General features: G+C 47.6%; 1 protein-coding gene and 1 pseudogene across 4 annotated transcripts in view; one reads left to right on the top strand and one right to left on the bottom strand.

Annotated features, from left to right (window-relative positions):
• The window catches only part of CLPB (ClpB family mitochondrial disaggregase), a 165,240-nt gene that overhangs the window by 44,917 nt on the left and 98,907 nt on the right, over positions 1-21,416 (bottom strand). For all 4 annotated transcript variants that reach the window (XR_003611232.2, XM_028115931.2, XM_028115933.2 and 1 more), the window contains exons 6-7: positions 18,833-18,930; positions 6,019-6,133 (exon numbers count right to left, since the gene is read on the bottom strand). Coding sequence is in view for 3 of the 4 variants with exons in the window: in XM_028115931.2 (XP_027971732.1) it covers positions 6,019-6,133; positions 18,833-18,930 (213 nt within the window). In the remaining variant the exon portion in view is untranslated. The remainder of the gene's footprint in view (positions 1-6,018; positions 6,134-18,832; positions 18,931-21,416) is intronic.
• Positions 17,137-17,628, top strand: LOC114218701 (large ribosomal subunit protein uL23 pseudogene; annotated as a pseudogene).

Consider the following 21,416-nt stretch of genomic DNA (forward strand, 5'->3'; position numbering starts at 1 on the left):
CATTTTACAGAAGAGAAGATGGGGGCTCAGTGAGGGGCAGTGCAAGGCGTTCCATCCACCTGTGCCTTTGTGTCCTGGAGGAGGGTGTGCCCAGGCTGTGTAATCTATGGGAGCAGGTGCTAGAGGGACCCTTGGGACTAGCCCAGAGGTGGTATAATGCTTGCTGACTAAATGAATTAATTGTTGGTCTTTCTGGAATCACAAGGAGGAAAAAACAGATACTTTGATTTCCATTTTACAGAGAAGAAGAGTGAGGCCTGGACCCAAGTCTCAATACTCCCAGAGGTCATTATCTACCTGTGGGTGAAGAAGGCTTCCTCTCTCTTCTTAACCCCTCTCCTGGGAGCCTTCTCAATCTGTGCAGCAAACAAGCTCTGAGCCAGGTACTGGGCTAAAGAAAGGTCTGTGCCATTTAGGCGAGCGCTGCTGTGTGGGATGGGAGCCCTGGGAGAAGTGCGGGAAGAGCCATCGTGCCCGACTGACACCTGCCAGGATGATGAGGGGCCACTGCCAGGCAGTACGGGTGTGATGCTACGTTCCAGACAGAAAGACCCATTGTGTGCAAAACCAAAGTGAGAGGAGACAGCTCCCTCCTCCTCCCATCCCAGGCCTTTGCCTCCGTCCAGCTCCAGGTTCTGAGGCCATCTGGGTGGGCTCACTCCTCCTTCCTGGTAAGTTCTAGTGATCTGGTGTGGGAGGGTTTTTTAGCCTAACATGTTTGTCACATGTTTGTCCCATGCTTGTGGCATGTCTTAGGGGAACCAGTCCTTCAGAGGAACTCTTGTGGTTGAGTCACGTGAACATCTTTAGCAATCTCCTGCCTATAGCTTGTAGGTTCGGGGAGCATAGCAAGTGCTCAAGAAGTGCTTGCTGTCAGAATGGGTACTGACTGGAGCCTCAGGTTGGTAGGATGAGAGAACAGTTCTCTTCTTAGTCTCTAAGGATTAGTGTTTCTGAAGGCAAACTATTGCTACTGAGTGGTTACACATAAACAATGCAAACAGCTTTTGCTGAACACCCTCCACCCCAGGTGTGTGTGCACGCATGTGTGTGCTGGGGCAGGAATTACTGGAAGGAAGAGCACCACCCTTCCAGAAGGAGGCTGGGATGAGAATCTGTGTCGGAGAGAGGCTGAATGTCAAGAGGGGCTCAGGCTTCATTCACTCGAGTTTAGCACACACGCCTGTGTGCCCAACCCTGGGGAAATGCTGAACGAGAGGTAGTTCCTGACCTTTGGAGAGAGACATTCAAAGAGATGTCCTGTGGTAAGTGCAGTGATGAAAGGTGTCCATGGGAAGCCCCAAGAACGGGCCCTGTGTCCTGGTGGGGGACTAAGAAGGCTTTCTGGAAAAGGCCTGGGTCTTGAGTATCTCTGCAGGCCAGGGAAAGGGCAGGATGGTCTGGACAACGAGAACATATGAAGTGGTATGGGGTGGAGGTGGGACTGCAAGCAGTTTTCTAAATTAATCACCGCCACGCCATGACTCAGGGATGGCCTGGATGTATATCTCAGCTCAGAAACAGGACTCTGAGGGGGGTCCAGAAAGAGGCAGGCCTTGGGCAATTACAGTTCTGGACTGTCAAAAATGGAAGTAAAGCATGAAATAGCCCACTCTGTGCCATGTGGCTGATGCTGAGATTCTGAATTCAGAATTCTGAAGGCCAGATCCCAGCAAGGAAGATCAGTTGTGATGGCTGAGCTTTCCTGAGGGAATTCATGGGCTTCAGAGTCAAGTGGGAACAGGTGCAATGGGTGTTGGTGATAAGCCCCTGGTTAGAAGGAGCTGCAGGGAAGCTTCCAGGTGTGCAGGCTAACCCAGAGCGGGGCTGGGGAATGGCTTGTCCACCTGAGGGGTCAAAGATCAAGTAGTGTAAGTGTTACTATTTCAATACATTCATGTTCCTAGTATGCTTGTGAGCTACTAGAGGGCAGGCTTACAGCTTCTCTCCTTTCCTCAGAGCACAGAGATGGACAGGGGCCCAACCAAATTACTTCAACAAACTGTACTACACATCTACTTCATGAAGAGTGCTGTGCCAGAAACTGGAAAAACAAAAATAATTCAGTCATGGTCTCTGCTCTCAGGAGTCTACAGTCTATTGCTCCTGAACTGAGTTAGGCTAAGTAAAAACCAGCCAGAGTGTGGGACATGGGGTCGGGAAAGGGCCAGAAGAAAAGTTATTCCAAGCAGAGAGGGCAGCAGGGCAGCGCCCACAAATGCAAGCAGATCAATACAGCACGTCCAGGGAAGCAGAAGCAGCCCGGTGTGCGTACCGGCCGGGGGGGGCGGGGAGCCAGCACGGGTGGGCCTTGTACCCTGGTCTACAGCAGCAAAAGCCACCCAAAGATTTTAGACAGGAGAGTTTTCACATTTTACAAAGCTTACTCAGCTGGGGAGGAGAAATGATTACAGGGGAACAAAAGGAGGCAGGGAGACCAGGGAGGAGGCCATTACATGGTTCAAATGGGAGATCCTGAGGTCCTGAGCAAGGGCTGTGGTATTAGGAAAGGAGGGGAGAGGCCAAGTTTGAGACCCATTTAAGAGGCAGAATGCTAGAAACTGATATGTGACGGGCTGTAAGGGGTGAAGGAGAGGGAGGAGCCAAGGAATTGTCTTAAGTTTTTATTTAGGAGACCAGGTGAATGGTGGTGCCTTTACTGAGGTAGGAGCACAGGAGGTGGGTTAGCAGGAAGAAGAGGGTGGAGTCTAGCCCTGAATGTGCTAAATAGACAGCTGGTTGCTTTTCTGAGAATGGTGGGATGTAGAGGCTCTGAGCTCCCAGGAGGTCGGACCAATGGGCTAGGTGTCCTCCCTCTGCCATGACTAAGAGTAGCTCTGGATTCTGGAAGGAGACCCTCACTTTCAATGCCAACGCTCTGGCTTGTGGTATGTATGCTGGCCTTGCTTTGGCTCCAGTGATCCTAGAAGACCAGAGAGGCCATGGGGCATAAGCTAAGGGGTTGGTGCTTTATCTCCTCCATTTGTAAGGCAGTAACTGTGCGCCAGCCTTGCTAGAAGCCCTGCAGCTGGGGATCACACTGATAAATTCACTGTATTACTTTGCACAAATCAATATCCCAGCACTTACCAGGGGTTGATGTGACCGAAATTGGTTTCAGCCAATTCGTGTGGGTAATAAATGGCCATTTATCAAATCAATTCATTCTGCGGCACTTCTCTGGCTGCCCATCCTCATGGTACCCCTGGGGTGCCAGGCTCCACCCAGCCAGTCCCTAGCATATATCTGATGCTAGCCTAGAGAATCCAGAGAGGCCCGGCCTACCCCTCTGGATCCGCCTCTCTCTCCTGCACCTGCTTCAGTCTAGAGACCTTGAGGCACTGGCTGTGGCTTGCTTACCACAAATTCTGACGCGGAAAGTAACTCATGCTTCACCTAGGTTGGTAGGTGAACATTACCTGATCATTATCAGTGTGATCACCAGCCACAGAGGTCTCAGCTAGGCGGACATACAATTACCACCATACAAATGGAGCAGATATACCAAGCCCACAGCTCAGGCCCTAATACCTGTCTTTTCTAGGGTCACTGGAAACCCAGCAGGGTCAACCTACCTAACACAGGACAAGGCGTAGGGCCTTCCTGATCCGAGGCAGAGTTTGGGTAACAGAATGGAGCTCTGGGTAGAGGGAAACTCTCAGGGCAGACATTCCGACAGCCCCTCGGAGGTGGGCAGCTGGATCATTTACTCCTGCTCTGGGTCAACAACAAGGAGAGACAACGTGGGTGGTACTTCAGAGGTCGGTATAGGATCAGAGGAAGAGGCCAGCCTGGGGCTGGGACTGTGGATCAGTCTTGGCTTGAAGGAAATAACTGTGGGCCTGATCTACAGAACATGCCCAACCCTGGATGGTAAACATCCTGAGGACAGAGACTAGAAAGAGCATGGGCTGTATTGTGAGAGCCTCACCCAGCTCACAGGTGAGGAGACTGGCACTCAAAGAGGCCGAGTGAGTAGCCAGAGTTGCACGGCTGTTAAGTGGAAGACCTGCCCTCAGACCCACGTTGGTCTAATTCTCTCCATCCCAAGTCCTCCTCCCTGCTCCCTCCGACTTCTGGGAGCTTCACATCTTACGGGCTTGAGAGGCCGGGGAGAAGCAGGAGGTGAGAGGAGCAGGCAGCCAGCTGGGAAAGGGCCGTGTAAGAAGCAGAGGGAAAACACTACGATGGCAGCGGCAGTGCTGGCCCTTGTGGACAGGAAACTCCAACAGGAGATGCTTTCTGAGCTCTCCGCCCACGTAATCTCTCTCCCATGGGCAACTCCTCTCTTCAACCCCCAAGAGCTCCCACGGTCTCTCCTCCCTCCACCTCAGCCACAGCCTTGGCAAAGAAGTGCACGGCTGCCACCCTCAAGGTGGTGGCTGAGAGTGGATGTCTGTATCCAGACACAAAAGGGCAGCCTAGTGTGGTTTGGGCCTCAGTAGTGGGGCCTGTGTGTTCAAAAAAGCTTTCCTCAGCTCCTGTGTGTGGCTACAGGCAGCCTTCTGACCTCTAGCTGGTGAGGCAGCTCTGGTCGTGGACTCCTTTTATCTGCTGCTGAGGTCAGGCCCCTGATGAGGCGCTCATGACCGCCGCATGAGTCCCACTGGTGTGTGAGGAGGATGGAGATCAGGCCGGGCTTGCTGTGTCGCAGGGGTGGCTGCCTTCATTTTTCAATTACTACTCTAATTGGTGTCCTAGGGCTGAAATGCCGTTCCATGTCCCAGAGGGGTACCACAATACAGCCTGATGTCTTCTTTTATCAGTGAAGCTCTATCAGATGCTGTCTTTCGCAGTATTGGACCGCATCTGGTGGGACCACATGCTTCGAGAGAAGGGGTAAGCAACATGAATGGGACCGAGACACTGTAGGGCAGAGGTTTTTAAACTTGAGCTGAGCATCAGAATCACCTGCGGGGCCTGTTAAAACGCAGATTGCTGGGCCCTACCCCAGAGTTTTTGATTCCATAGAGGTTCGGGGTGAGGCCTGAGATCTGCAATTCCAACAAGGTCCCAGAGGATGTTGATGCTGCTGGTCCAAAGACCATGGTCTGAGAACCACTGCCTTAGGGGACACCTTGTTTAAGCTGGGCATGGGTTACTCTGCCCCTGCCTCATCTGTCTGAGGTCACATTCAGAGAGTCATGCACCCGAGTCACAGAACAGAGGTGAGCCCACCACCTTGAGCAGAACCTTAGTTTTATATTCTCTCTAGTGGGGTCCACATGGGTAGGAGGGCAATTAGAGTAGGGGTTACACCAGAGAGCAGTCTGGCTCCTAGTATGGGACACAAGAGCTTCTAGGGTCGAGAAAAAGGTACTTAAGACTTGTTCAGGATGTTTTCCCTAAAATTGAGCCAGTTGTTGACAAACTATACTGAAGAGTGGCAGAGTTCCAGGCTGGGAGACAAAAGATAGAAGTTTTAGTTTTGGCTGAGTTGCTACATTACAAGTGATGGACAACCTCCTGTTCTCTGGGTCTTAGTCTGCCCACCTGAAAGGTGGGGGATGGGGACAGTGGACCAGATGAAGTTCAGAGAGCACAGGAAAGCAGCCTGAGCGATTATTATAAGTGCTCTGTATCTCAGCCTCCTCATCTGTAAAACAGGGATTTGGGGGGCCTGGGTGGCTCAGTCGGTTAAGCGTCTGCATTCAGCTCAGGTTATGATCTCAGGGTCCTGGGATCAAGCCCCGTGTTGGGCTCCCTGCTCAGTGGGGAGTCTGCTTCTCCCTCTCCCTCTGCCCCCCACTCATGCTGTCTCTCTCTCTCAAATAAATAAATATCTTAAAAAAAGGGGGGGATTTAATGGTACTAACCTCACGGGGTTGTTATAAGGACTAAACGACAACATATGTGAAGAGCTTATCACAACGCCTGGCACACAGAAAGTACTCAACACATGTTAAGTTGTAATAGCCACCTCTGCACGGTACGGTGACAGCAGGATGTACACCTCACTGCAGCAGACCACGAGCCAACCCGCCCTCTTTTGGTGCTGCCTGGCATCCTGATACTCACCAGCACCCACTGTGGCGATGGCACTCTCCTGGCCAATGATGTGCTCCTTCAGCCGCTGCTCCAGGGGAAAGCGGCGCCGCTCCTCCGCCTCACGCTTCCGTTGCTTCTCCTGGTACTGTGGGGGGAAAGAGAAGGTGGCTCAGGAGTACCGGGCCCAGAAGGATCGTTTCATTCTACACTATAACCCAGGGGCAAAAAACATAGGTCTGGGGCTCCAGGGGTCCTGATGCACACTCTGGCTCCTGGCCACTGAAGGCTGGCCCAGTCCTTCCCATGTCCCTTTGTCCTAGGCCTCACCTTAGGTGGCCACTGCTCAGGAGTCCTGGCTCACCCTGCTAGTAAAATAAAGTACCGCTAGTAGATTAACCCTTGACTCTGGAGTCTGACAAAAGACCTGGGTTTGAATCCCAGCTTTATCACTTACAAGACGTGCTTATTATCTGGAGCAAGTTACTTCCTCTCAGTTTTCTCATCTGTAAGTTGGGGATTAAATATGATGATGTACATAATGAGCTGGCATGCAGTATAAGTGCTTAACAAATAGAGGTTCTTTCCTTTCACTTATCCTCTTGAAAATCTTTTTGGTTTTTACTCTCTCTCTCTTTTTTTAATGTAAGTTCTATGCCCAACATGGGGCTTGAGCTCATGACCCTGAGATCGAGAGTCACACACTCCACCGACTAAGCCAGCCAGGTGCCCCAAAAACCTTTTTGGTTTTTAAACCAGAGCTATGAACACCCTCCACTTCAATGATATTGCATTTCAATTAAACACAATTATTCTGCAATTGCCATGTGTCTGGCCCTGTGCATGCCATGATGGAAATGGTAAGGTGGGAAGAAGGAGGAGGACTGGAACCTAGGGGGTTCTAGTAGCTGCTGAGTGCCTGGTGTGTATCTGGCCCTTAGCTTGTTGGTCCGCTTTAGAAAAGGCAGAAGGAAGGAGACCTGAGTGTGATCACACTACAAGGGAAGAGAGGAGAGCCAGGCCTGCCCTCAGGGAGCTCTAAGTTGGACAGGGAGGTGAGGCAGGGCTTGTACACAAATACTTCTCAGGTGGTTATCAACCATTTTCCTCCAAAGCATGCATGCCTATTTCTACCTTGTACCTATCACTAAAAAACAAAAAAACAAACAAAAACTTCCCACTATTGAAAACAAATTTGTTGGGGCACCTGGGTGGTTTAGTCAGTTAAGTGTTCGACTCGACTTCAGTTCAGGTCTAGATCTCAGGGTCGTGAGTTCAAGTCCCACATTGGACTCCATGTGAGTGTGGAGCCTGCTTAAAAACAAAAACAAAACAAAAACCAAATTTGTTCCATGTTTTTGAATCTGTCCTCTAAATCAATTATGAGCTGCCTGAGGGCAGGCACTATCTTTTACTCATTGCAGAAGTCCTGGCACTGTGAAGGCAGCTGGTGAATGTTTGCAAAATAAATCTGGTGACAGATAAGAAGAGAGAATTAACAGCTAAACTGGGTGGCACAGAAGTCCAGAGAAGGGAAGGATACGCAAAGCCAGGAACATTGTGGGGAGGCTTCTGGGTGACTGGAGGCTTGAAGAAGCTGTACTACTGGCTTAGACAGGGGATGTGGGACTATCTGGAGGCCAGGCAGGGAGCATGAGTGTGCAGGTCTGATGATAAAGTGCTCATGGAGCCAGGTGGATGGGGGAAGGAAGCAGGACTTGGAGTGGGACAGAAAGACCTGGATCTTAGGGAGGCTCCTTTCCCTTAAGACCCTGTAACACTTGACAGTTTTCTAGAAAGAGAGCTGCCAAGGTAAGGCCCTGTCACAAAAGTTGTGGCTGCAGATTCCTCTTGCAGGCAGAGTGGATGAAAAATACCTGCTGCTTGGGCAGTGTTTTCCTGTTACAGTAGTGACCTTGACAGAAGTTAAAAAAAATAAATAGCAAACAATCCAATTTTGGCTGTTGCTATCAGTCTGTAACTGAAAGCTCCCATCAGTCCTGGGTTTCATATGGAGCAATAATTCGGCGCCAATCCCAGTGGAGCGACGCTTGCCGGTTGGAATCCAGAGTGTCACCATGCTGCTCCCTCAGGCACCACATACATCACCTGGCTCTGATGACTCCACCATATATCTGCCTCCTCCTCTTCCCTGCCCACCCAGCCCCTCTCAGCGCTTGGGTCCACTGGGCTGGAAGGCTCTGATGGGGAGATGCACACATCCTGCCTGGTCCCACACGGCTAGCAGCCTGGCCAGCTTGGAGTAAGGCAGGCCACGAAAGCAGCTTGAAGCAATGGAAGCTGGCTGCCGAGGGTTTGCCGGGTCTGCTTCCTAACTTGCCCTCAGTGATAGGTCTCAGACTCTTCCTGCCTCTGGGCCTTTGCTCATACTGCTCCCTCACCACAAAGTTTCCTCTATTCCCATCTACCTCTAAATGCCCTGGTGATCTCAACTTAAATACCACATTGTCTAAGGAGACTGGTGTAAGGCTTCACGCCTGCCCTTGGCACCTCCAGAGCATTTATTTAACTGCCTGTTTGTCTCTCCTTCTCAACCATGCAGTCCTCAGTGACAAAGGCCAAGTCTTATTCAGCTCCACAGCTCTATGACACAGCACAGGACCTGGCACCCAGGAGTCAATGCATGCTGCCAACTGAATGAGGTTAACTACTGGTTGTGGAACCACTCGCTGAGTGCCAGGCACCGTACAAAGGCACTGCACTTTACATACAGTGTCTCCTTTAAGCCTCACAGTTGTCCCTGTGGGAAGTTTGGCTCCTCTTTTGGCTCACAGTGGGGCAAATTGTATGGCAGAGATAAGTGGCTTTGCTCCAGACAGACCTGAATTCAAACCTCACCTCGTCCACCCTCTGGCGAGCTGACCCTGGGGAAGTTAATTCACCTCCCTGAATTTTCATTTCCTCATCTCTAACATGGAGACAGTAAACTCACACCACCTTGCAGGATCCTGGTGGGATGCTGGTGAGGATTAGGTGCGATAATATACACAAAGAATGTGGCAGAGTCTCTGGCACAGAGCAAATGTATAGGCAGAAGTGGTGGTGTGAGGGACTCAAGTGGACAGCACAGGAGCTGGCCCCTGACAGGCCTTTGGTAAATGTTACTTCTCTCCTCCTTCACTGCATTTTGATAATTATCTAACCCAGTGCTTTTATGGAGGATGAGGTAGGGGCACTGGAACCCTTTTACCTAATTTAAGCTGTATGGGCTCCACAGATGAAGAATTCTCTGGCTCAAGCAGAATCTAGGAGCCTAGTCCACTTAGACGTCCCCACTGCCCAGAAATGGCTCCTTCCTGAAGAAGCCTAGGTCTGAGGGTACCATCTCAATACCAACTGGGTTCTGGGGACACCTCCACTGCACAAGGCAGCTCATCTCTGCCTGTCAGTTTTCCTTATGTGGTAGAGAATTCTGCCTCTAGGTGCTTTCCATGCACTGATCTATGGGGCCTCTTAGAACATATCTTTTTCCTCTGTCATAGGCAAACATGACTTTTCTTGCCACTCTGTTGGTTTGGGTATAAACACTTTGGTCTCCCTAAGTCTTCTCCAGGGAAATTTTTTATCTCCTATAACTCTTCGGTGTCATGATTTTAGGTGGTTTTAGTATTCCTGTTATTTTCTTGGGCAAGGAGAAAGGGGCCTTAACTTCTACGGGGGTGAGTATGGGGGAAAGGTTGTACTGTGATCTGGCTGGTTTCTTTTTCTTTTTTTAATTAATTTTTTTTAAAAAGACTGTATTTATTTATTTGACAGAGAGAGACACAGCGAGAGAGGAAACACAAGCAGGGAAGAGTGGGAGAGGGAGAAGCAGGTTCCCGCTGAGCAGGGAGCCCGATGTGGGACTTGATCCCAGGACCCTGGGATCATAACCTGAGCCGAAGGCAGACGCTTAACAACTGAGCCACCCAGGGGCCGAAGGAGACTCTCTGCTGAGCAGGGAGCCTGATTCTGGACTTGATCCCAAGACCCTGGAATCATGACCTGAGCTGAAGGCAGACTCAACTGACTGAGCCACCCAGGCACCTTTTTCTTTTTTTTTTAATTTAAAGATTTATTTACTTATTCTGGGGGGGGGGGAGGGTGAGGAGCACATGAGTGGAGGGAGGAGCAGAGGGAGAGGGTAAGCAGACTCCTCGCTGAGCATGGAGCCTGACCCGGCCCCATCCTGTAACCTCAAGATCATGACCTGAGCTGAAATCAAGAGTCAGATGCCCAACTGAATGAGCTATCCAGGCACCCCTGGCTGGTTTCTTAGGAGCTTAGAGTGTCCTGGGAAAGATCCAACCTGTGGCCTTAATCTAGGCATATCCTGATTCTCCCCCTACCTGGAACCCCAAATATCTATTCAGAAAAACTTCTGAAAAGGATCAGACTTTTTTTTTTTCCTTAAAGACTTTATTTATTCAGGGCGCCTGGGTGGCTCAGTTGGTTGGGCGACTGCCTTCAGCTCAGGTCATGATCCTGGAGTCCCGGGATCGAGTCCTGCATCAGGCTCCCTGCTGCTCGGTGGGGAGTCTGCTTCTCCCTCTGACCCTCTCTCCTCTCATGTGCTCTCTCTCTCTCTCTCATTCTCGCTCTCGCAAATAAAATCTTTAAAAAAAAAAGATTTTATTTATTCATTTGACAGAGACACAGTGAGAGAGGGAACACAAGTAGGGGGAGTGGGAGAGGGAGAAGCAGGCTTCCTGCTGAGCAGGGAGCCTGATGCGGGGCTCGATCCCAGGACCCTGGGATCATAACCCGAGCCGAAGGCAGACGCTCAACGACTGAGCCACCCAGGTGCCCCTGGATCAGACTGTTTGATAAAAATGTACAGGATCCTGGGATTAAACCAGGTTAAAGGTTACTGCTTTATGCTCTTTTCCAAATGCTTAGCACAGTTTGTATTTTTAAAAAATGTGTTGAATGAATGAATGGCTTCTTAAGGCATTAGCTATGAGCCCAGGCTTGTGAAAAGCTAGCTAATGGAAGAACCTAGGAAAGGAAAATACTTGGTCTGTATATATTCTATTTGGGGGAGGAGAGAAAGATGGGAGAAGGCACTTGGTAAGTCTCCTACTACTGTTCCTGGCTTTTTTTTTTTTTTTTTTAAAGATTTTATTTATTTATTTGACAGAAAGAGACACAGTGAGAGAGTGAACACAAGCAGGGGGAGTGGGAGAGGGAGAAGGAGGCTTCCTGCTGAGCAGGGAGCCTGATGCGGGGCTCGAACCCATGACCCTGGGATCATGACCTGAGCTGAAGGCAGACACTTAATGACTGAGCCACCCAGGCACCCCTGTTCCTGGCTTTTTGAGGCAATGCAGAGGAAGCCTACAGGGACTAAGGACAAGGCCCTGCTTTGACAGGGTTCCAAGAGAGGAGAAGATAGGGCAGGTGACCTGCCCTGTAGAAGCAGAGGGTACTGGGCTGAGAGGCACTAGGAAGAAGCCACCCAGGAAAGCAGGAGTGGGGGAGTGATCATCTTAATAAAAGCCATATGCAATTAGCTTCAGAAGCCCTCACCTGGAGCCGGCAGCAACCAGCTCCCCATGCTGCATCTTGGCTGGATAATCGTGGCCACTGGTTTCCATCATTCTTGATTTAATATGGCACCCCTCCTGGCTGTGAGTGCATTTACAGGAAAGGGCTGGGAGGCTGGGGTGAAGCCTAGCTAGGCTCTCTCTCAGAGGTGGGTGGCTGGGATGAGTGGTTCTTTGGGGACGGTTACAGAGAGAAGGGGTATGTTAGGCACCCCTATTACAGGGTATCCCTCAGGGAACAGGTCTGACAATGAACCTGGCAATGTGTTCACTGAAAGGGCAGCGGAGGCAGGGGTGGGAGTGATGAGTAGGCAGAATGAGACCCTGGGTAAGAATGTAGTAGGTATGGAGGAGGGAAGAGAAGAAAGGCCAAGCTACAATTTGCCTCCTCATGGAAGGTCAGGGCCACAGAGCCTACTGGCTGCTTTCAGATACACTCATATATGCCCCATCCTCCTGACCCTGACCTCAACTAGCATCACAGGGTTTCTGCCATGTTCTGAAGCTGGAATGACAGAAAGGACTGGGCAGGAAAGTCACCAAAGGGACCAGCGGGCAACAGATAAGACCGGGGTCAGGGGATGATGGAAAAAAACCCTGAGTGCAGGGGATGATGGTAAGAGGAGCCCAGGAGGTACAATAAAGAAGCCTGGAGAATGAGAGAGGCACCCAAGGGATTTGGAAATCTCTTGAGCTAGCTCATCAAGTATATATCCCTGTAGAGGAAGTCAGGGAACAGGGCAGGTATCAGTTCTACCACACTTGGTGACTGTTATGTCAGCATCCTGGATTGCATTCTCCTCTCTTGCAGCCCCATCCTCCTTGCTGCCAGAGTGATGTTTTAATATGTAAATCAGATGTCATTCTGCAAATAGCTGGGCTGATCCAAGGACTGGTGAGAGAAGGTTAAGAGGGGCAAGGACTGGCTCAAGTGAGAAGATGAGTTGTGTTCTCAGTGCATCCTATCAGGAGGCACGAGCATGTTGATTATCCTACAACTGGTGATGTTAACTTTGATCACTTGGTTAAGGTGGTCTGTGCCAGGTTTCTTTACTACCATTTCCCCCTTTGTAATTCATAAGTATCCTGAAGGATGAGGATCTGAGCCTATGTAAATAATCCTGTTACTCCTCAAACTCCCACTCACTAGTTTTAGCATCAACTGTGAAGTCTCACCCGATAGGGGACTAGCTGTTCTAATCCTCATGGCCCTAGGAAGTTCAGAGCATCTCCTCCTCCCCTGTACAGAGGTGAGGTAAATTAAAACAAAGTTCCTCTGGTAGCAAGTAATAGAGACAGAATGCTAACCCTTGCAGTCTGGCTCTAGAGCTTGCACTTGCCACCTTGCAGGTAAGAAAAGACCTGTTCCCTGCTTTGGGGAGTTCAGGGAGATGAGATTTAAAACACAAATCTCCTATTCCTACTCTTAGCACAGGGTTATCTAATGATTTTACTGAAAATAAACACCACAAGATGTTCTTGCCAGAAATACATAACCTGAATTCAATCATAAGGAAACATTAGATGAACCCAAATTGAGGGACATTTTACAAAATAACCTGCTTGAACTCATTAAATGTCAAGGTCATGAAAGACAAGGAAAAACTGAGGAACCATTCTAGGTTAAAGGAGACTACTAAAGAGACATGAAACTAAATCCAACCTGGGATCCAGAATTCCCTTTTCTTGTAAGGATAATCATTGGGACAACTGGTAAAATGTGAATAACATCTGCAGATTAGTTAATATAAAGATTAATGCCCTGCTTCTGAGGACTGTACCAAGGTAAGTAAATGTCCTTGTTTTTTAGGAAACACAACTATTTAGGGGTAAAGGGGCATCATGTGTATAACTTACTTTTAAATAGTTCAGAAAAAATTATGTATCTCTCTCTATATGATTATAGATTATATATAATATTTATATACATCATAAAGCAAACGTGATAAAATTAACAATAGGTAACGTGGACGAAGAGTTTACAGAATTCACTGCACTATTTTTGAAATTATGTAAAAATAAATCAGGATAATGCTTACCCTTGGGGGATGGGTAGTGACTGGAAGAAGTATAAGGTGGGTTTCTGAATATAATGGTCTATTTCTTGATCAGATGTGTTTAGTTTGTGAAAATTCAGTGAGATATATACTTGTGATATATGCACCTTATAAAAGTATATTTCAATACAAAGTTTTTAAAAAGTTAAAAACAAAAGACAGAGCAAAAGCTTGTCCCCATAAAGCAGATAGCTCTGTGTCTGGCCCACAGTGAATAAGTAAACCTGCAACAAAGGTCAGATGGTACTGCTGTCCCTGTAAGGCCAAGCACAGGGCTAGGCATGCAGTATGTTGGCACTTGAAATGAGATGCAGCGGGGAGCAGGCTGGGCAAAATGGGGAAGGGGTATCACTTCACCCTAAGAGGAGTAAGAGAACCCTCTTACCCTCTTGTGTACCTCACCCCTTCTCTCCTAGAGGGCTTTCCCCAGCTCTGATGGGCGCACCCAGGCTTACAGCCCAGAATGCAGGCCCAGGGGAGCACTGCATCCCCAGCTACCCCTGAAGCAAATGAAAAAATATAGATATAGGAAATGTGCTTGTGATTCTGTCACGGGGATATGCAAATAAAATATATATGATAGGCTTATCTGCCTAATATTCCTGCCAATTCATTCTCTGGGTGTGATTAAAATGAGCAATAAATTCCTCGTGAGTCTCAGTGGAATGAGGATTCGGGAGTGGAGATGCACGCTGGCACCAGCACATCCCCCTCAGCTGAATATTCATCATGGAATAGCTCCCCATATTTTTGTTTTATCTGCCATCATGTGCACAAAGATATATTTCTACCTCTCTCCTTCGTCTCTTAGTTAAAACATGAAAATGGTCTACTCTCCATGTAGTAAAATTCTTCAAACTGAGATCACAAGCTACCTTCTCTATGAAGCCTGCCCTGCTCGTTCTGCCTGGAGGTGGTCCATGCTTTCTTGGAGCCCCCCCAAACTCTCTGCAGACCACTCCTAACGTACAAATCAGTCTGTGGGTATGAGAGCTAAAGAGTGCCTGCCTCTCCCCCATCCTCCTCTTCTAGCCAGCCAGCTCAGAGGACAGGTGCTGGGCTTCATCTACTTCTGAATCTTCTCAGGGGGCCCAAGGAAGCTATTGCACAGAGAATGCTGAGAAACTGAGCAAACTGACAGTAAGGAGAAAATCATTTAGGCCACTTAAGGTGACAGAGATTCTTAGATAAGTGATACATTTTAAAAGGCAGAATGAAATTAAAGATTATGCTTATGGATAACTTGAAAATGGGAAAATTATCAAGAAATAATATTAAGCAGAGCACCTGGCTGGCTCAGTCGGAAGAGCATGCAGCTCTTGATATCAGGTTCATGAGTTCAAGCCCCCACATTGGGTGTAGAGATTACTAAAAAAATAAGTAAACTTAAAAAAAAAAAAAGAATATTAAGTGGAAAAAAAAAACCCAGATTCCAAATATGGAACTAGGATCATAACTCAAACACCGTCAGGGCCAAGTAGGAAATATAAATGTCTGACAGGTCAGCACATAATATAATAAGGAGTTGAGGGGCCTGTGGCTGGAGAATCCACACTCCCAACCCCCAAGGGGTCACATTTTTTAAATAAATTCTTGGGTGGCAAAATAAAATATGGCTGCCAGTTTGAGATTCCTGTATATACAGTAGGCTATCAATCAGGTTTAAAAAAAGAGGCCAACTATATATAGATAGATAGATAAGGTCCAGAAAAGGCAGATCTAATATCATAAAAAGAAATCCTCTCATTCATAACCCAATAGTTAGTTATAACAACTTGACTTTCTGGAAGTCATCTGCTTTCTTTTCTTTCCTTTTTTAAAGATTTTATTTATTTATTTGACAGAGAGAGAGATAGTGAGAGCAGGAACACAAGCAGAGGCAGTGGGAGAGGGAGAAGCAGGCTTCCCGCTGAGCAGGAAGCCCGATGCGGGGCTCGATCCCAGGACCCTGGGATCATGACCTGAGCTGAAGGCAGACACTAAATGACTGAGCCACCCAGGCGCCCCAGTCATCTGCTTTCTTTCTTTCAGCTTGTTTTTGTTTTGTTTTGTTTTGTTTTAAGATTTTATTTACTCATCTGATAGAGAGAGAGAGCACAAGTAGGCAGAGTGGCAGGCAGAGGGAGAGGGAGAAGCAGGTCCCCCGCAGAGCAGGGAGCCAGATGCGGGGCTTGACCCCAGGACCCCAGGATCATGACCTGAGCCGAAGGCAGCCGCTTAACCGACTGAGCCACCCAGGCGCCCCTCAGCTTCAGTTTTCCCATCTGTAAAATGGAGGTAGTAAGAGCTGCTTCAAAGATTTGTTATAGGATTAGAAAAAACACAGAGAGCACCTGGCACAGTGCCTATTATTCACTTGGGCACTAGCCTTGTACTAACATGGCCAACATTAAGCCCCTCTAAGGCAGCCAAATTTAGTTAAGGGTTCCTCAGCAGCCCTAACCCCTCCACCTATGCTGGCACTAAGAGGCCTGCCCTCTGTCATACCACTGAACACACCATGGGCTCTCTTGGCCAAGTCCAGGGTGTGCTCTCATGGGGACAGCTATTGTGCCTGAGAGGGATGACAGGAGTGCAGTTCCCGAGGTTATCTGAAACATGTGTAGGGACTTCCTTAAGACACCTGAGGAAACTGACTTGACCTCGAGGGCTGCTCCTAGGGGTGGAAAATCTGAACAGAGAGGAAGGAAGTGCTTGTTCTCTAGGAACGTTCACTCTTGCTAGTCCCAGGCACTCCTCAGGATGTGCTGTGAAAGCCCATCTCCCTTCCTACCCTCCCACCTTCTCTGGAAGAAACTACCACAAGATAGTTACTAAGGATCCCAGGGAGACAAACTATATGGTTAATGCTGGTTGCCAGATATTTCCAGTTCTCCCCCTTCTGGGTACATGGTAGGATTACTCGTCTTGGCCTCTTGTGATTGGGTGGGAACAAGGCATTAGTTCTGTCCAGTGAGTTGTGAGCGGAAGTAAAGGGTCTACTTATAGACTGAGCATTTAACTACCGATGCAAGACCCTCCAGAGCATTCTTTTCCCTCTGGCCAGCAACCTGCAACATCCCAGAGGGTGGCTGTAATGCCAGTCTAGTCTCTGAGGGCCTATGATGAACAGAGACCATCATGGACAGGCTGCATGAAGCCAAAAATAAATCTTCACTATTTTATACCACTGAAATCCTGGGCTGTTACAACATAATCTGGTTTATTCTGACCAATACATAGATAATTGTATACTGAATGGAACCTTAGAAACCATTTTGTGCAATGTCTTCATTTCACAGAGGTAAACTGAGCTTCAGTGAAGGGAAATACTAGCTCCATGTCACCCAGTCAGTGAGTGGTGGAGTTGGGATCACAACTCATATCTTGTGTGTCTCAGTCCAGTGACCTAAGGGCTCTTACTCAAGACATAGAATATCTGACACTAGGTGGGACCTGTCATACTGAATCATCTCAAGGCACTTCAGCCGATGTGCCAAAAGAGACTCCATGATGATGGAAAGAGCAGAAGAGTAAGAGTCAGTAACCAAGTCTGCTCTTTCACGAAGATGGCACCAAAACCGAAGAAGGAAGCCCCTGCCCCTCCCAAAGCCAAAGCAAAGCCAAAGCCAAAGCCAAGGCTTTTAAGGCCAAGAAAGCAGTGCTGAAAGACATCCACAGTAACAAAGAAAAGAAGGTCCGCATGTCACCTATATTCCCATGGCCCAAGACACTGCGTCTCTGAAGGCAGCCCAAATATCCTCCAAAGAGCGCCCCCAGGAGAAACAAACTTGACCACTATGCCATCATCAAGTTCACCCTGACTACTGAGTCAGTCATGAAGAAAATAGAAGACAACAACACACTTGTGTACATTGTGGATGTCAAGGCCACCAAACACCAGATCAAACAGGCTGTGAAGAAGCTCTAGGACATTGATGTGGCCAAGGTTAATACCCTGATCAGGCCTGATGGAGAGAAGAAGGCCTATGTTTGATTGGCTCCTGACTATGATGCTTTGGATGTTGCCAACAAAACTGGAATTATCTAAACTGAGTCCAGCTGGCTAAATCTAAATTTTTTACCATAAAAAGAAAACAAACAGGGGAGGGGGGTGGGGGGATGGGTTAGCCTGGTGATGGGTATTAAAGAGGGCATGTTCTGTGTGGGGCACTGGGTGTTATGCACAAACAATGAATCATGGAACACTACATCAAAAAGTAATGATGTAATGTATGGTGATTAACATAACAATAAAAAAATTTAAAGAAAAAAACAAATAAAAAAAGAAAATGAGTCTTTCATTTCTACTCCTACCACTGAACCTACTACATGACCTTGTATTCAAGTCTATTAGTTTCTGTTTTGACACTAAAGCACTTTGGGGCCAAAGGCAAGCCATGCCACATCCCTGGGCCCCAGTTTCCTCAGCAGTAAGATGAGTCCACTGTTTAGGCTTCAGAGATTTGAAACGTGTGCCCTGCAGAAGGACCCCCACAGAAGCTGCCTGGGAGAGAAGGGCTAGGCCAGGTGGCTGTGGCGCTGGCCCACCTCTTAGCTTTAGTTTCCTCCGACTTGTGCTCACTTTGGCAGCACATATACTAAAAATAGTTTCCTCTGACTTATTTGTTTAGGATTTGGTAGGATTTCCGACCACTGGACTTGATGATTTCTGAGGTCCTTGGCAACTCTGAGATTTGTGATACTAGTTCTTGGGTTCTGCCCAGTAGTTCCTGAGGGATAGCGTAGTCGCTGGGAAGAGCAGAAGGCAGCCTGCATTTAGGGAGTTCAAAAGTTTGGTTGAGAAGATCAATTTATAATGGAGATATTTTTGGCTTAGACTGTACCAGGCTCTCTGGAGTATGTGTGGAAGGGAGTGGTGAGGGAATGATTCTGGAAGGAGTGATGATGGGAAAGGATTGCCTGTGAGGTTAAAGAATATGTGAGGCCTGGGGTAATAGTACTTGGGCTAAAGATTTTGTCTAACTATCCCTGGTCCTATGAAAAGGAGCTAGGAGGCCTATTACCTCAACAACTGAATTTGAAGATTAGTCCTTAGAAGTCAGAAGCGGCTCAGGCCTCTGCCTGGTCATAACAGGGGCAGCTTCCTATTCTTGATGAGATTGGGGGCTAGATTTGTATTTAAACAGACAATAATCATCTAAGGAGAAGTGGCTTTGGTATGGAGCCAGACATAATTTAATGAGTGAAAGATTAAATGCAGCACGGAGTGCCCACAGGCCTTCTCCTTTCTCTGAGACTTACCTTTGCCTCAGAAGTCCTCAGAAGCTTCATCACCTCCCCTTCTCGGGCATAATCCAAGGGTGTGTGTCCCATTTCATTCCTCTGCAGGGGGTTGGCTCCTGGCAAGAAGAGGAGTAGTCAAAGACTCTATGAATGATTGGTGGGGCCTCAGCCTTCCCTCAGAGGTGACTTGGGCCCTGATTTCAGAGGAAGGAATTCCCATGGAAACAGGGAGCAACAAAACCTAAGAGATTGTAGAATAGTGTGAAAAACATGTCAAGGTACTCTGAGAGGACAGTCCTTAGTTCTCTGACAGAGAGGTCAGGGTATCGGGGTTCCTACACATACATGCACACATGTGCAGAAACATACTACTCATACTACTACATACACAAAGATGCGTTATATACACATAGATGTGTTGTACACAAATACACACACACACCCCCAAATACACAGAGCTATCCTACCACCAATGCGTCAGTCATTAAAATGTCCCTATGATTAAGCTCATTTGCATAAAGATGAATATTCATTAATAAAATCATATAAAAGGGTTCCTTTCTAAAGCACAGAATATCCAAAAAAAAGGTAAAACAGCCCCCTTTTTTCCTGCTCTCTGCTCCACACTCTCTCCTTTAATGCTTTTTTACCTTGGTATTTCCTGCCTACCAGAGTTAGCAGAGTCCTCTGAAAGGAAGTGGACACCACCAGGAACCTGGCTATGGTAGCCCCAAGGTTTGATGCTCTTACCAATGCTAACTGTTGGTGAGTGTGTGCATGTGGGCAGGCATTTCTTCCAATCATTAATTTCTGTGATTGGAGGACAAAGAACTTGGAGTATGATAAAAAGAAGGGGCTTGCCCAGGCCATGCATCTACCTTCTTTCTATGTTCTGGCAGCTGACGAGCCTATATATCAAGTGTCTACTTGGTGTAATGTCTTGGCAGATTTGGAGGAAAGGCTCCCCTGACCTCCATATTGTTAGAATCTCCTTCCCAAAGCCCAGGTCTGAACACCTCACTCCCCTCTTCAAAAACTATACATTCCATTCAGTTTGGCAAACCTTGAATGTGTAGGGCTTGAGACACAGAAGAATTACATCTGGCCTGGCCCCGAAGCACTTCTCTCAGAGCAGGGAGACCGAAACATAAGAAAGCTATGCCTTGAACAGAGCAGATGCTCAAGAACTAGGTACTAAACAGAACATTCCTTGATCTTTCTTCCTAAGGAAGTACTGTCTAAAAGTAAGGAAGGGTTAAGACAGTCCCTGCCATAAGGATGTAGTGGGCTGGCTGGGAACACTAAATATGCACGCAAACGCACATCAGCATGGGGCCTGGCTCAAGGTGGGTCTGTCTAGCTACTGTTTGCGGATGGACTGTAAAACTCAGCATTTCTCATTCCTAGGCTGTGGAAACATTTGTTCCAGGATATAAAACTATTCCTACTGAAGTTCTCTGCTTCTTAAAGGTCTATAAATTTATCAACAATTGTAAGCATTTATTAAGCATTTACATGTGGCTGTCTGCCTGGGCTGCAGAGGAACAGGTGTGGGAGGGAGGAGGAGGGAGTGGGGCAGAGAGCAAGAAGTATGATCCAGGCCAAGGACACTTATTATCAATGAGAAAAATTAATACTTTTATACATGATCCTATTTTCTAATAGGAATTTGAAATAAAATATTTATATTCTTTTTTATTGATATAATTCACATAACATAAAATCTAACCTTTTAAAGTGTATAATTCAGTGGTTTTAAATATACTTACAGGGTTGTACAACCATCACCACTGATTCCAGATCATTTTTTTTTAAGATTTTATTTATTTATTCATGAGAGACAGAGAGAGAGAGAGAGAGAGAGAGAGAGAAGCAGAGGGAGAAGCAGGCTTCCCCAGTGAGCAGGGAGCCCGATGTGGGGCTCAATCCCAGGACCCTGGGATCATGACCTGAGCCGAAGGCAGACGCTTAACCATCTGAGCTACCCAGGCGCCCTTCTTTTTTTTTTTTTTTTAAGATTTATTTATTTGACAGAGAGAGACACAGCGAGAGAGGGAACACAAGCAGGGGGAGTGGGAGAGGGAGAAGCAGGCTTCCCGCAGAGCACGGAGCAGGACGCGGGGCTTGATCACAGGACCCGAAGGCAGACGCTTAACGACCGAGCCACCCAGGCGCCCTCTAGATCATTTTCATAACTTCGAAAAGAAACCCCATAACCATTCCCCCTAAACCCAGCAACCGTTAGTCTACTTTCTGTTCCTATAGATTCGCCTATACTTGACATTTATATAAATGGAAACATACAATATACGGCCTTTTCTGTCTGGCTTCTTTCAGTTAGCACGTTCTCAAGGTTCACTGATGTTGTAGTAGGTGTCATTCATGCTGCAACATGAAAGCAGGAATGCAGCATTCCTTTTCATGGATGAATAAAGCTCCATTCTGTGGATAGGCCACATTTTGTTTAGCCATTCATCAGTTGATGGGCATTTGGGTTGTTTCTCCCTTTGGCTATTGTGAACAATGCTGCTATGAACATATGTGTACAAGTCTTTGCGTGGAAGTGTTTTCACGACTCTTGGCCATAAATCTAGGAGTGGTG

This window comes from Eumetopias jubatus, unplaced genomic scaffold (genome assembly GCF_037043125.1).
Source record: "Eumetopias jubatus isolate StellerSeaLion01/CBP00866 unplaced genomic scaffold, mEumJub1_p1.0 scaffold_13, whole genome shotgun sequence".
NCBI lineage: Eukaryota > Metazoa > Chordata > Mammalia > Carnivora > Otariidae > Eumetopias > Eumetopias jubatus.